Here is a 13,842-nt window from a genome sequence, read left to right on the forward strand (position 1 = left end):
ACAGAAGTTTATCCAACAGCTTTTAGAGGAAGCGAGTGAGTTTTTCAAACAGGCACACTTTTGCCCAGTGGACTTCCTGTTTTTGGGGGTTAAATGGAGCAACTGAATTTATTGTAACATGTTCAGTTTCAGAAATTACTGTTTTTTTTATTTGGTTTTTGTTTTACAATTTTTCTCAATCGCGTACAAGCATTTTTTGGAACAATTTAGTTGATTTTTTAAACATAGCTCACAAGATTCAGAACTCTGTGGCCTTTTGCAAAACAGTAAATGTGTTTTCAAAATGTAGTTGCCTTCTCAAAACATAAATACAAGAAGAACATACAGTTGAAGTCAGAAGTTTACATACACTTAGGTTGGAGTCATTAAACTAGTTTTTCAACCACTCGACAAATTTCTTGTTAACAAACTATAGTTTTGGCAAGTCGGTTAGGACATCTACTTTGTGCATGACACAAGTAATGTTTCCAACAATTGTTTACAGACAGATTATTTCACTTATAATTCACTATATCACAATTCCAGTGGGTCAGAAGTTTACATACACTAAGTTGACTGTGCCTTTAAACAGCTTGGAAAATTCCAGAAAATGATGTCATGGCTTTAGAAGCTTCTGATAGGCTAAATTACATTATTTGAGTCAATTGGAGGTGTACCTGTGGATGTATTTCAAGGCCTACCTTCAAACTCAGTGCCTCTTTGCTTGACATCATGGGAAAATCAAAAGAAATCAGCCAAGACCTCAGAAAAACATTTTTTAGACCTCCACAATTCTGGTTCGTCCTTGGGAGCAATTTCCAAACGCCTGAAGGTACCACGTTCATCTGTACAAACAATAGTACGCAAGTGTAAACACCATGGAACCACACAGCCGTCATATCGCTCATGAAGGAGACTCGTTCTGTCTCCTAGAGATGAACGTACTTTGGTGCGAAAAGTGCAAATCAATCCCAGAACAACAGCAAAGGATCTTGTGAAGATGCTGGAGGAAACCGGTACAAAAGTATCTATATCCACAGTAAAACGAGTCCTATATCGACATAACCTGAAAGGTCGCTCAGCAAAGAAGAAGCCACTGCTCCAAATCCCCAGAAAAAAAAGCCAGACTACGGTTTGCAACTGCACATGGGGACAAAGATCCTACTTTTTGGAGAAATGTCCTCTGGTCTGATTAAACAAAAATAGAACTGTTAGGCCATAATGACCATCGTTATGTTTGGAGGAAAAAGGGGGAGGCTTGCAAGCCGAAGAAGACCATCCCAACCGTGAAGCACGGGGGTGGCAGCATCATGTTGTGGGGGGTGCTTTGCTGCAGGAGGGACTGATGCACTTCATCAAATAGATGGCATCATGTGGTTGGAAAATTATGTGAATATATTGAAGAAACATCTCAAGACATCAGTCAGGAAGTTAAAGCTTGGTCGCAAATGGGTCTTCCAAATGGACAATGACCGCAAGCATACTTCCAAAGTTGTGGCAAAATGGCTTAAGGACAACAAAGTCAAGGTATTGGAGTGGCCATCACAAAGCCCTGACCTCAATCCTATAGAAAATTTGTGGGCAGAACTGAAAAAGTGTGTGCGAGCAAGGAGGCCTACAAACCTGACCCAGTTACACCAGCTTTGTCAGGAGGAATGGGACAAAATTCACAAACTTATTGTGGGAAGCTTGTGGAAGGCTACCCGAAACGTTTTGACCCAAGTTAAAACAATTTAAAGGCAGTTCTACAAAATACTAATTGAGTGTATGTAAACTTCTGATCCACTGGGAATGTGATGTAAGAAATAAAAGCTGAAATAAATCATTCTCTCTACTATTATTCTGACATTTCACATGTTTAAAATAAAGTGGTGATCCTAACTGACCTAAGACAGAGAATTTTTACTTGGATCAAATGTCAGGAATTGTGAAACTGAGTTTAAATGTATTTGACTAAGGTGTATGTAAACTTCCAACTGTAAATACATAAATGCCTTCTCAAAACTAAAAAATCCCAGTAGATCAATATATTTTCTTTGTAGTTACTAAATCATGATTGTCAAAATTAGAAGTACTGTCCAAAGGTGTAGCATTATGGGCAATTACTCTCATTTTATGCACCAAACAATTTCATACACCAAATATTATAATAAAATATATTTAAAAAAGGTGGGCTGCATTCATTCATCAGTATCGTCACAATCCAATTCCATGCTGTTTTCAATACAAAGGTTTTCTCAATGTTTTGTAGACTTTCCATTGGTGAAGTAACACTATCCACAATATAAATAAGGAAAGGTGAATAAAAAGGAGGAACACAACTGATATCAATCCAAAGCAAAGCTGTATTAGGTCACAATGTTGAAGATGATGACTTCGAGGTAACACAACTTTATTCTCTGCAATATTGTAAAAAATCATGAGAATTAGACAGTCCCTGTTGCCTAGATCTTTCCATATGTTGTACATGGTATGACACTGCTGGGGTGCATTAGGTTTTACTGAGTGCCAGAAACAGTGAAATCAATTGTACACTTCTCTTCTGATGAAAAACAACAGTGAATATTCTATTCACTGATAATATTTGTATTTAAGGTTATGCAAAAGGTGGTCTAAGATATGCACGTCCGGTATTAAGGCAATAAAATGGTCAGAAGTTCTGTAAATGTATTCAAGCGTTTGATCATTGCTGTTCTGCTATAGATACATTTCAACACAGATCCCAAAATTGCTTGTACACAATTAAGAAACTGTACTACACAGAAAAGTGTTGCGTGGATGGTGTTGCAATATGAACAGGCTGGGCTGTGTGTGGACTGGAGATCAGATGTGTCTGTCTGTGTGAGCTTGTCTGTGAATGCACGGTGTATGTCATGTTTTTTGTTTTAATACCTGTCTGGGTAAAAGTTTGCTTGTGTGTGTGCACGCATACTTGTGTGTGTGCGCGCACTGGTGTGTGTACTGGTGTGTGTGTGTGTACGGGTGTACTCTGCCTGCTCTGTACACTGTGCTGTAACAGCCTGTGGGAAAGGAGAATAGGATCGATAACACCACCCCTGTCTGCTGATGCCACAACTGGGAGGGGGTGGTGGGAGTCACTCTAGTGGAACACTGTGTGGGTGTGTGATTTGTGTGTGGGTCCGAGTGGGTGTCCGAGTGAGTGTGTGAATAGCCACATGATAGTCCTATGGAGCCACCCTCCACACTGGTTTATATTCGTATACTGTGTGTGCTTTCACCCAGCCGTCTCCTATTAGGAGTGAGGCACCGCTGGGATGGGTGGCACAATGTGGTATTAGCTTCTCCAGGTTAACAGTTGGCTGGGGTCACCAGTGACTCACCCACTGATCAGAGATCCCACCACCACCAGAGGCCTGACTAGATTAGTCTGCCCTCGAGTTCAGATGGGCAGTATTTTGGGATTGGGTTGGTGTGGCTCAGTTGGTAGAGCACGGTGCTTGCGATGCTAGGGATGTGGGTTCGATTCTCATGGGGGACCAGTAAGAAAATATATCCACTCATTATTGTAAGTCACTCTGGATGAGAGCGTCTGCTAAATGACTAAAATGTAACATTTGAGTTTCAACATCTTGCTTTGTTAATACTGTGTCTCTATAGTGAAAATCTGGCCACACATTTATTCTGTCCTCTTTATGCTTCATCTGATCTGCTGACTTCTGCCACACTGAGAGATACACAAAGCAAGTCAGTCAGAAGTTACTGGGCACTCGAGTGTCCAGACTGAGATTACCGTTAGACCAGAGAATCGTCATATCTCAATCAGCCAGGCACGTTTCTAACAGCCGCTTCAAATCTAGTTTGCCACAAAGAGAGAGAATGTAGGGCTGTGACGATAACATTATCGCAATATTTTTTCCATGGCAAAAATGAAATCACGAAGCAGACCAAATTCAACCTACTGTATGTAAAATATTGTGTGCTATAGCTCGGAAAATAAATAATATGATGGATTATAACATAATGATGTTTGTTTGCAACAATATGGCTGTTCTTCTAAAGAAGTTAAATTCGCTTCGTGTTTTGTGTCCTTGCCACAATACTAATGAGTATCGCGATACTGGTATCGTCCCGGCCCTAGTATAATGTAGCAAAACACCTTTTGAAACGCCAAATTAAAACTCTGTATTCTTATTGGACGAGTTCCTGTTGGTGCCTCCTGAATAAGACCCAAGCAGCCCAAAGAACTGGAATGATAAGCATGGCAACAATGACACAACAGCCCTGGTCTGTCCCCCTAAAATAAAGCCCCAGAGCCTGGAATAGTTCCCAGACCCCGTCAGGGCGGCTGCAAACAGTGCCTCATGTGCGTCACTACTCCAGCTCCATGTTTTCAGCATGACTGCCTTTCCCCATCACCCTCCTCCCAAAATCATATTGATTCCTTCATGCCCGGCTGTAGGAGATTCAGTCATTTGGGACTAATTTGTGTTCTGCTGCGTGCTGTATCTGTCCCTTGTAGTAGCTGGTCATACATCCTTAATGTAACCACATCTCAAGGCCTTCCAATTGAAGGACTGGCAAAAGGGTGACTCTTACATATTGCTCTTATTATTTTGTATATTATATTAATCTTTCATTTTCATGTTTCAGAAGGGGAAGGGGGAAGGAATAGTGTGTCAGGAGGAGGTTATGAGATGGTTGGTGTGGATTGAATATACACTGCTCAAAAAATAAAGGGAACACTTAAACAACACAATGTAACTCCAAGTCAATCACACTTCTGTGAAATCAAACTGTCCACTTAGGAAGCAACACTGATTGACAATACATTTCACATGCTGTTGTGCAAATGGAATAGACAAAAGGTGGAAATTATAGGCAATTAGCAAGACACCCCCAATAAAGGAGTGATTCTGCAGGTGGTGACCACAGACCACTTCTCAGTTCCTATGCTTCCTGGCTGATGTTTTGGTCACTTTTGAATGCTGGCGGTGCTCTCACTCTAGTGGTAGCATGAGACGGAGTCTACAACCCACACAAGTGGCTCAGGTAGTGCAGCTCATCCAGGATGGCACATCAATGCGAGCTGTGGCAAGAAGGTTTGCTGTGTCTGTCAGCGTAGTGTCCAGAGCATGGAGGCGCTACCAGGAGACAGGCCAGTACATCAGGAGACGTGGAGGAGGCCGTAGGAGGGCAACAACCCAGCAGCAGGACCGCTACCTCCGCCTTTGAGCAGGAGGAGCAATGCCAGAGCCCTGCAAAATGACCTCCAGCAGGCCACAAATGTGCATGTGTCTGCTCAAACGGTCAGAAACAGACTCCATGAGGGTGGTATGAGGGCCCGACGTCCACAGGTGGGTGTTGTGCTTACAGCCCAACACCGTGCAGGACGTTTGGCATTTGCCAGAGAACACCAAGATTGGCAAATTCGCCACTGGCGCCCTGTGCTCTTCACAGATGAAAGCAGGTTCACACTGAGCACATGAGCACATGTGACAGACGTGACAGAGTCTGGAGAAGCCGTGGAGAACGTTCTGCTGCCTGCAACATCCTCCAGCATGACCGGTTTGGCGGTGGGTCAGTCATGGTGTGGGGTGGCATTTCTTTGTGGGGCCGCACAGCCCTCCATGTGCTCGCCAGAGGTAGCTTGACTGCCATTAGGTACCGAGATGAGATCCTCAGAGCCCTTGTGAGACCATATGCTGACACATGCGCATTTGTGGCCTGCTGGAGGTCATTTTGCAGGGCTCTGGCAGTGCTCCTCCTGCTCAAAGGCGGAGGTAGCGGTCCTGCTGCTGGGTTGTTGCCCTCCTACGGCCTCCTCCACGTCTCCTGATGTACTGGCCTGTCTCCTGGTAGCGCCTCCATGCTCTGGACACTACGCTGACAGACACAGCAAACCTTCTTGCCACAGCTCGCATTGATGTGCCATCCTGGATGAGCTGCACTACCTGAGCCACTTGTGTGGGTTGTAGACTCCGTCTCATGCTACCACTAGAGTGAGAGCACCGCCAGCATTCAAAAGTGACCAAAACATCAGCCAGGAAGCATAGGAACTGAGAAGTGGTCTGTGGTCACCACCTGCAGAATCACTCCTTTATTGGGGGTGTCTTGCTAATTGCCTATAATTTCCACCTTTTGTCTATTCCATTTGCACAACAGCATGTGAAATGTATTGTCAATCAGTGTTGCTTCCTAAGTGGACAGTTTGATTTCACAGAAGTGTGATTGACTTGGAGTTACATTGTGTTGTTTAAGTGTTCCCTTTATTTTTTTGAGCAGTGTAGTTTCGGTTTAGTATCGCGGTATGAAGTGACATCTACTGGATAAAGCCTCTTGGTTCATGTTTCACATGAACAAATTTGTTCAGTCAATTCCAAGGAGGTTTTGAGATGTTTTGAAAGGCAGAATCTCAGGGAATACCATCAATTCAACTGAGTGTTTACATTTGCCACTCTGCTATAGATCTGTAACATATACTTGTGTATGGAAAGAGTCATTCGGTTTTTAGACTACATGTATGGTTTTAAAACTCCTGCTGTCGGCTACTCAACAGAAATGGTTTTGGAAACATTTACAGTTTCTTAAGTTTGGGGAACTAACAAATAGTGGATTAACTTTATCTTTACTCTCTAAAATGAACCACATTTCTGAGAATGATAATATGCTTTTCTTACAACATAATGTAAATAGCTTACACATTTCATATTTAGGTACAATGTTCGAATTATGAATTGATCGCCACGTGAGGGTGTTAGAAAGTCAGTGATGCAGTACCAAATAGACCTGTGTTCACCATCAGTGGAAGAAGATAAGTGCAAATGATAAGCCTTTAATAATTTGTCTTTGTCATAAAACATTTCAAACTTGACACTCCAGCCAGGCCCCAGAGGGGGATAGTGCTGCGGGGAACACTCTGCTCTGGAAATGGTTGCTCACAGGGGAGGGGAACGCAGCATGGTACTGAGGCACATTCTTAGTGCCTAAGCCACCCAGCCCGCCGTCTTTTTTATGACCCAGCACGTTTGTCAGGCACGTTGCGCAATGATCCGAGGGTCCGATGTACAGTATGTATGCCCTTGTCTGTCATAGATTGTCCAGATCATTAAGATGTCTTTAACAGTCCTCCTAACTGGAATATTATTATCCTCAGTGCTGTCAGGACTTCAGTGTTGGGACCAATTCCATTTCAATTCAGTCAATCCAGAGATGATTGAATTGATTTAAACCCTGTCCAGATTTGATTGTTGAGTTGAACCCTGTAGGGCTTTATGGTATTAGCTTTGAAACTTTTTTGGGGGGAGATACTCCGCTCTGCACTTGTTTTTTTTATTGTAACGTTCTCCCCCGGTCTTCCCAAGATGGCTGCTATCACCAGTGCGATTGCAGACAGGGCAATTCTACACTGAACAAAAATATAAACATCCCAAACATGCTCAATAGGTGAAATGTGTGGTGAGTATGCAGGCCATGGAAGATCTGGAACTTTTTCAGCTTCCAGAAATTGTGCTGAAACATGAGGTGATGGCGGCAGATGAATGGCACAACGATGGGCCTCAGGATCTTGTCACGGTATCTCTGTGCGTTGAAATTGCCATCGATAAAATGCAGATGTTCGTTGTCCGTAGCTTGCCCAAACGACGCCATACACACTGTCTGCCATCTGCCCGGTACAGTTGAAACCGGTATGAATCTATGAAGAGCACATTTCTCCAGCGTGCCAGTGGCCATCGAAAGTGAGCATTTGCCCACTGAAGTTCACTGTGACGGCTGAACTGCAGTCAGGTCAAGACTCTGGTGAGGATGACGAGCACACAGATGAGCTTCCCTGAGACGCTTTCTGACAATTTGTGCCTGAATTCTTTGATTGTGCAAACCCACAGTATAGACGTATTGCCAAATTCCCTAAGACGGCTGATGGAGGTGGCTGATGGTAGAGAAGTTAACATAAAATTCTCTGGCAACAGCTCTGGTGGACATTCCTGCAGTCAGCATGCCAACTGCACGCTCCCTCAAAACATCTGTGGCATTGTGTTGTGTGAAAAAACTGCACGTTTTAAAGTGGCCTTTTATTGTCCCTAGCACAAGGTGCACCTGTGTAATGATCATGCTGTTTAATCAGCTTCTTGATGTGCTACGCCTGTCGGAGAGATGGATTATCTTGGAAAAGGAGAAATGCTCACCAAAAGGGATGTAAACAAATTTGTAAACAACATTTTGAGAGAAATAATCTTTTTGTGCACATGGAACATTTCTGGGGTCTTTTATTCAACTCATGAAATATGGGACCAACACTTTACATGTTGTGTTTATATTTTTGTTCAGTATATTTTAATCGCAGTATGCCTGTCATTGGTGTGTGTGACAGATTCATGTTATCCTCGTTCCCAGAGAGGGTCAGAGGTCATTTACCTGGGTTGCGTTCATTAGGCACTGTATGGAAAACGATAGAAAACATTTTGCTTTGGAAGTTCCCAGAAAGGGTTTAGAGGTCATTTACCTGTGTTTTTTTCTTTCATTAGGCACTGAAAATGAGCGTGGACATGACCGGCTAGTGTCACCCTGTCAGTTTTCTTCTGTTTGATGCCTTATGAACATAACCCTGCTGCTGTGACTGAAGGGGAGAAAGTAACGACTATACACTATACTCCAACGTATGTATTTACATTTTTTAAACTGTTTTCACATTGGGTTATGTGAGTGCTCTCAGGAAGAATTTTTCTTTCTTTCTTTGACAGCATGCATCCTCTCATTGTAAAAACCCGTGTTTTGAGGCGTGTGTGGGGCCCATGAATGGTACAGCCAATACGGGGTACAGGAAATGTTGTAACATACCCTTCTTCCCCCTTATGGCCTCGTGGTCCTCCTCACCTACCTCTCTGTGGGTAACGTCCTTGATGTTCAAAAGGCTCCCCTTTACCATTCCCCTCCCACATGTCTGCCAACACGTCAACCCGGGCTCTGTGCCATCTTCCTCAGTGGACAAATATTTACCCCTGATTTCATCAGGGACGCTCTGTGAGCTCATGAGCCATTTCAGTCCACGGCTTCCTTAGACCGTATTGATCTGGGCTTTGGCTCCGAGCAGAGAACTTTTGGAGATTGGCTAGTCTCGGAACAAGACATGTTGCTATGTGAGCTGTCACCTAGCAAACATGCTAAAACAGGAGTGGGCAATCTTACCCTGTGAGGGCTGATATATGGGTGCCAGCTCCAGCCAAGTAGTACCACACCCCATAATACTAATCTCAACCAATCATTGTCTTCAATTTAGGCTTTTCTTAGTAAAAACTGTTCTCAGTTTTATTGTGACGCGCTACAATGTGTTAGTGTCACACTCTCTTTTTCTCTCTTGCATTTGTTTTGGGGGGGGTCTAAGCAATGTCAAGTCTAACTCTTAAAATGCAGAGAGCGTTTAAAGAGTTAAACTTGGAGACACTCTGAAAGGGCAGGAGCCATGCTGCCTCTGAGACCGCCCCTGTTTTCTCTGACCTCACAGTTCAACTGGTCCACACACAAACACACACATGCTCAGGAAGGGATCACTCACACAGACACACAAGACACATTATATAGCAAGACTTGCACACAAGCGCACCTATTGGGTTTTCGAGAGCGTCCATGCGTATTGCGATGGCTACAGTTGTCAGAGGGAGTTGGGACTTGGTGGTGGAAGACGGGGTTTAGAAAATGCGGAGGAGAGGAAGACATTGACGAGGAGATATAAAGAACGCAGGGGGGAGAGTGTGAGAACTTTGATCAAGCCTTCCTACAGAGATTGTTAAAATAGACAGTGAGAGCCGGACACAGGAATGGAAAGGACAAAATCAAGTTAGTTAATATGCATGTTTCATTTTCACCTGCATCCTGATAGAAAATGAATTCCATCTTGGAGGTTTAAGTTCTAATCACACAGAGAGCTTAACTGATGCTTCTACATTTAATAATTTAGCAAACTTTATTATCCAGAGTGAGTACATACATTTTTCAAGCTGGTCCCACATGGGAATCGAACCCACAACTCTGGCGTTGCAAGTGCCATGCTCTACCAACTGAGCCAACTGTTGAATATGCACTGGGTGACAAACTCATCCAAGAAAATTACATTTTTTCCCCCTCCCACAACCACGTATGAGGATGTCCCCCAGTAGAAAAATGTTGACTTTTTGAAAAAACACAGCAGCTTTTCAAGAGGAGGATTTTTCAATGTTTTTGACAGGAGGAATGTTGGTGGGAAATACCAAGGAGGATTTTCCTCAAAGCCTTTCTCCCAGATTCTCGCTGAGATTCTCTTGCCGTTTTGGCTTTTCTTGTTGTTGCGGCGTCTTCGGTCCTCTCTGTTTGACATATCATTCATTTGAGTGGCAATGGGATGCCAGGTGCGGCGTGAAGAAAGCAACAGGGTCGCGAGAAAGGAGAGTGGCAAGAGAACCACAGCTGTCAAAAGAGGAAGGAAACAAAGAAAAGCAGAAGTAGAAAGAGCAGAGAAAAAAAGGGGGAAGAAATATGAGTTTGCCAACAAACTGTGTACTCCTGGCCCCCTCCTCGGACCGGTCGTTCAAAGTGCGGAATGGGAATATCTGTGGATCCCTGTGCGCAGTCAACCGGCCCATTGACATTGTGCAGAAGCGCAGGCGGTAATGCACCATTTTTCCATCTCACCTATTTCTCCCAAATGTTGCACATTTCTGCTTATGTTTAAGGCCAGTTTCAATTTAACACTGCTCATTCTTCCTGTCTTGGTACTGGTTTTGTGTCACCATTGTTACCACGAGCTGTGCTGGGTCTTAGAAGTGGTGGGAAACTTATTTTAAGTTTCTCTGACGTGGTTTGGTGGTTGGTTGTTTGTCAGTGACGTTGCTATAGCCATGACTGTGACTAGACTATGACTGTCAGGCTAGAATGATGTAGCCAGAGGGTTTATTTTATTGAAGAACACGTGGCTTCTCAGCACAGGTGAAGTCTGGGGTCTTCTGGCATTTACACATCAACACACACGGCCCACACCACACTCAACAGATGGCAATACGTGAAAGGGACCATTTATGTTAGCTATATAGTTTGGACCCAGGGACTTGAGTCCACATTAGTCTCAGTGCTCCCGTTAAAGAAGCAAAAACAAAATGTGGCTAATTCTGTATCTGGTATTTAAAAATGCATGACGACAAACACCTGCACCGTGGGAACAAAGTAATGTCAGCCCCAAGTGTTCAAAACTCTTCAAAGGCAACGTCTAATGAACGTTGAGTCAGACATATTGATAGGCCGGGGGTGGTGGCCTGATGAATTGAACATATAGTATGTGCCTAATACAGTTCACATGAAAACTACAGTACTGTATAATCTTTCAAATCTCCTATCTAGCCTCTCATCAGTACTGTGCTTTACATATTAATGCTTTGGGCTTAACACAATTAAGTCATGAGTAGGAGCAGGTGATTTAGAGTTAATACTGTGGATATACACTAACAGGAAATTCAGCTCTTGAGGTTTTTTGTCTGGTGGCGAGAATGTCAGTCAGTGTGAGAGGACCGCCCCCTTTCCTCTTGTTGGGTTCAGTCTCTTTCAAGCGTCCCTCGCCTCGTTTCATTTAGTCTTGTGTCGTCTTTTGTCATCTTGTCTCGTGTCTAGCTACACCCTGGACCTTCTCTATCTTTTTTTTCAAACAATCTCTTGATCATATTAGTTATCTCATACATTAGTATAATACAAGTATTTAATAATACTTGTTTTATTACTGATAGTGCTATAAAGTATAAGAATATTGCATGACTGTATGATTATGTTTTGGTTAGACTATGAACAATACCGAGTTCTTTAGTAGATTTAACTCGGTGTGATGAGTAATGTGTGGTGATATTAGATGCATCCCATAATGACCAGGCAGCTCAGAGCTCACATGTGATTCAGATGAAAACCATTTGACTACCTTTTCATAATGTGCTGCTTCCTGCTAGACCTCAATGACGTGGATGACCAAATGATGGACTGAAAACCTTATGATATGATAAGCATAAACAAGTCTGGATATTATTAGCAGGCTGGCATAGGTAACTGAAATTAGAAGTGAGGTGTTGTCAGACACAAGTCCACGTGCGTTTGTGACTAGGCTCTTGTGAAATTTCCCATGTACGTGCAGCAGCTTATTCCAACGGCAGTCTGAGTCACAGAGAGTATATGTGACCCGGTGAAACCGCCTCTCCTAGAAAGCTATCAGACAGACAATAATATGAGTTTGACCTATGACCCTGTGTGGTTCTACAGTAGCTTGCCCAATTTGCTCCTGGGCCCGAACCAATTTCACCATATTTGGAGATGTTGCACAAAGCCCTGCCCCCTTAGAATCTCAAAGGGCAGTTTGTTCTTGTATTTGTTGTTGGTTGTGTTACGTCTGTTTGAGTTTTTTTTTAAAGTAGATGCAGAATATGCTGTATAAACAGACATTTTGTACAACCCCCAAACAAAGAAGGCATAGACCGGAAGGTAAAAACATGTTTAAATTCATTTTGGAGAGACTGTATATTAAAGACTTGGATTCATTATTTCAATGGCATTATTTCAATACCCTTTATCTTCTTGACTGAGGACTCTACTCAGTTCAAACTAATACATTAGTTTATATAAAATAAAATAGTTTCTAATAAGATATCAAGTTTTCTTTTGTTCTCCTCTAAAATCATTATTCTGTTGTGACTCATCCCAGCAACCTGCTCCCTGGTTTTGATAGAATAGGGACCCCCAGTTCCTTTTTGCATAAAATAACAAGAACTGTGTTAATTGGGTAGCAAACAAAGCCCCATGCTGATGGAGTTAAAGCCTGTGAAGTGGTCTTATCTGGTGTCCATTAAGCCACACTGTGCTAGTTGATCTGCAACGACTCGGAAACCACTGGTGACTTCAACACACAGCCGTGCTCAGGCACCTCTGCCTCTGTGGTCGATGACAGTGCGAATGTGAATGTGTGCATATGAGAATACAACACACACTAGCTACTGCAGCCCAGTCATCTCTCTCTACCCATCATCCCCAAAGATATCGAAACATGCAGCCTTTATCAGTCTCATCAAACAAACATTGTCATAGAAAAGGGACAGACTCTTTTATGTTTCCTTCCTAAGAGACACCAGGCACATGTGACGAGGACGTCATCAGGCCTCAGTCCTCCTCTTATTGGCTGCAAAGTCTTGATGTGAGGAGGAAGTGGAGGAACCTGCCTCACACCAGGGCTCCATCACTTATTAATTGAAAGGCACCTATTAAAGCCATATGAGCCTTGTTAGAGGAGAGTAGCACCCCTGCTCCACTGAGCTTGTTTGTTCCACGGCGAGCCCTGCCTACCTAAATTGTGGTCGTTCAATGGATGGTATACGTGGGTTGGATTCAGGGGTCGATGTCAAGGGCCAAAAAAAGACCTGGGTCCCTAATCACTCAGCTGTCAGGACACAGAGTGTGTGTGTGTGTGGGGAGTGTGTGTGTGTGGGGGGGGGGGGGGGGGGGGGGAACAAGAGTGTGTGTGTGTGTGTGTGTCTATTCTGAGTACAGGGTTAAGGGGGTCTACTTATCAATGTAACTGATGGGAAAAGGGCTGCAGGTTTCTGACAGGGCTGCATTAGTTTATGACCTGAGTGCTCTAATCCATGTATCAGCCCTTAACCATTCAAGTTAATGACAAACACCTCATCCTTGCATGGTGTGTCATTAAATTAAGAGTTTCCATGTTAGTGCTAATCAGTTCCCAACGTCCCGTACCCAGCATAATCAATAGGATGAGTCCGACCTACTGATGTTAGTCACCAAAGTCCTGTTCCTATAGCTGAAACCCATTCACATCAACACCAGTCAAATCAGAACATTGGAATATCCTATTTTCACTTGGAAAAGGTATTGAATAGAATAAAACCT

The 13,842-nt window shown here is 43.3% G+C and overlaps 1 protein-coding gene across 1 annotated transcript in view; it reads left to right on the top strand.

The window, feature by feature from the left end:
• Nucleotides 1–9,473: 9,473 nt before the first annotated feature.
• Nucleotides 9,474–13,842, top strand: part of LOC120053718 (cAMP-specific 3',5'-cyclic phosphodiesterase 4D-like) — a 42,542-nt gene continuing 38,173 nt past the window's right edge. Inside the window, exon 1 of the mRNA XM_039000924.1 lies at nucleotides 9,474–10,577. Within this exon, the coding sequence (XP_038856852.1) occupies nucleotides 10,447–10,577 (131 nt within the window). The 5' untranslated portion in view covers nucleotides 9,474–10,446. The remainder of the gene's footprint in view (nucleotides 10,578–13,842) is intronic.

This window comes from Salvelinus namaycush, chromosome 9 (genome assembly GCF_016432855.1).
Source record: "Salvelinus namaycush isolate Seneca chromosome 9, SaNama_1.0, whole genome shotgun sequence".
Lineage (NCBI taxonomy): Eukaryota > Metazoa > Chordata > Actinopteri > Salmoniformes > Salmonidae > Salvelinus > Salvelinus namaycush.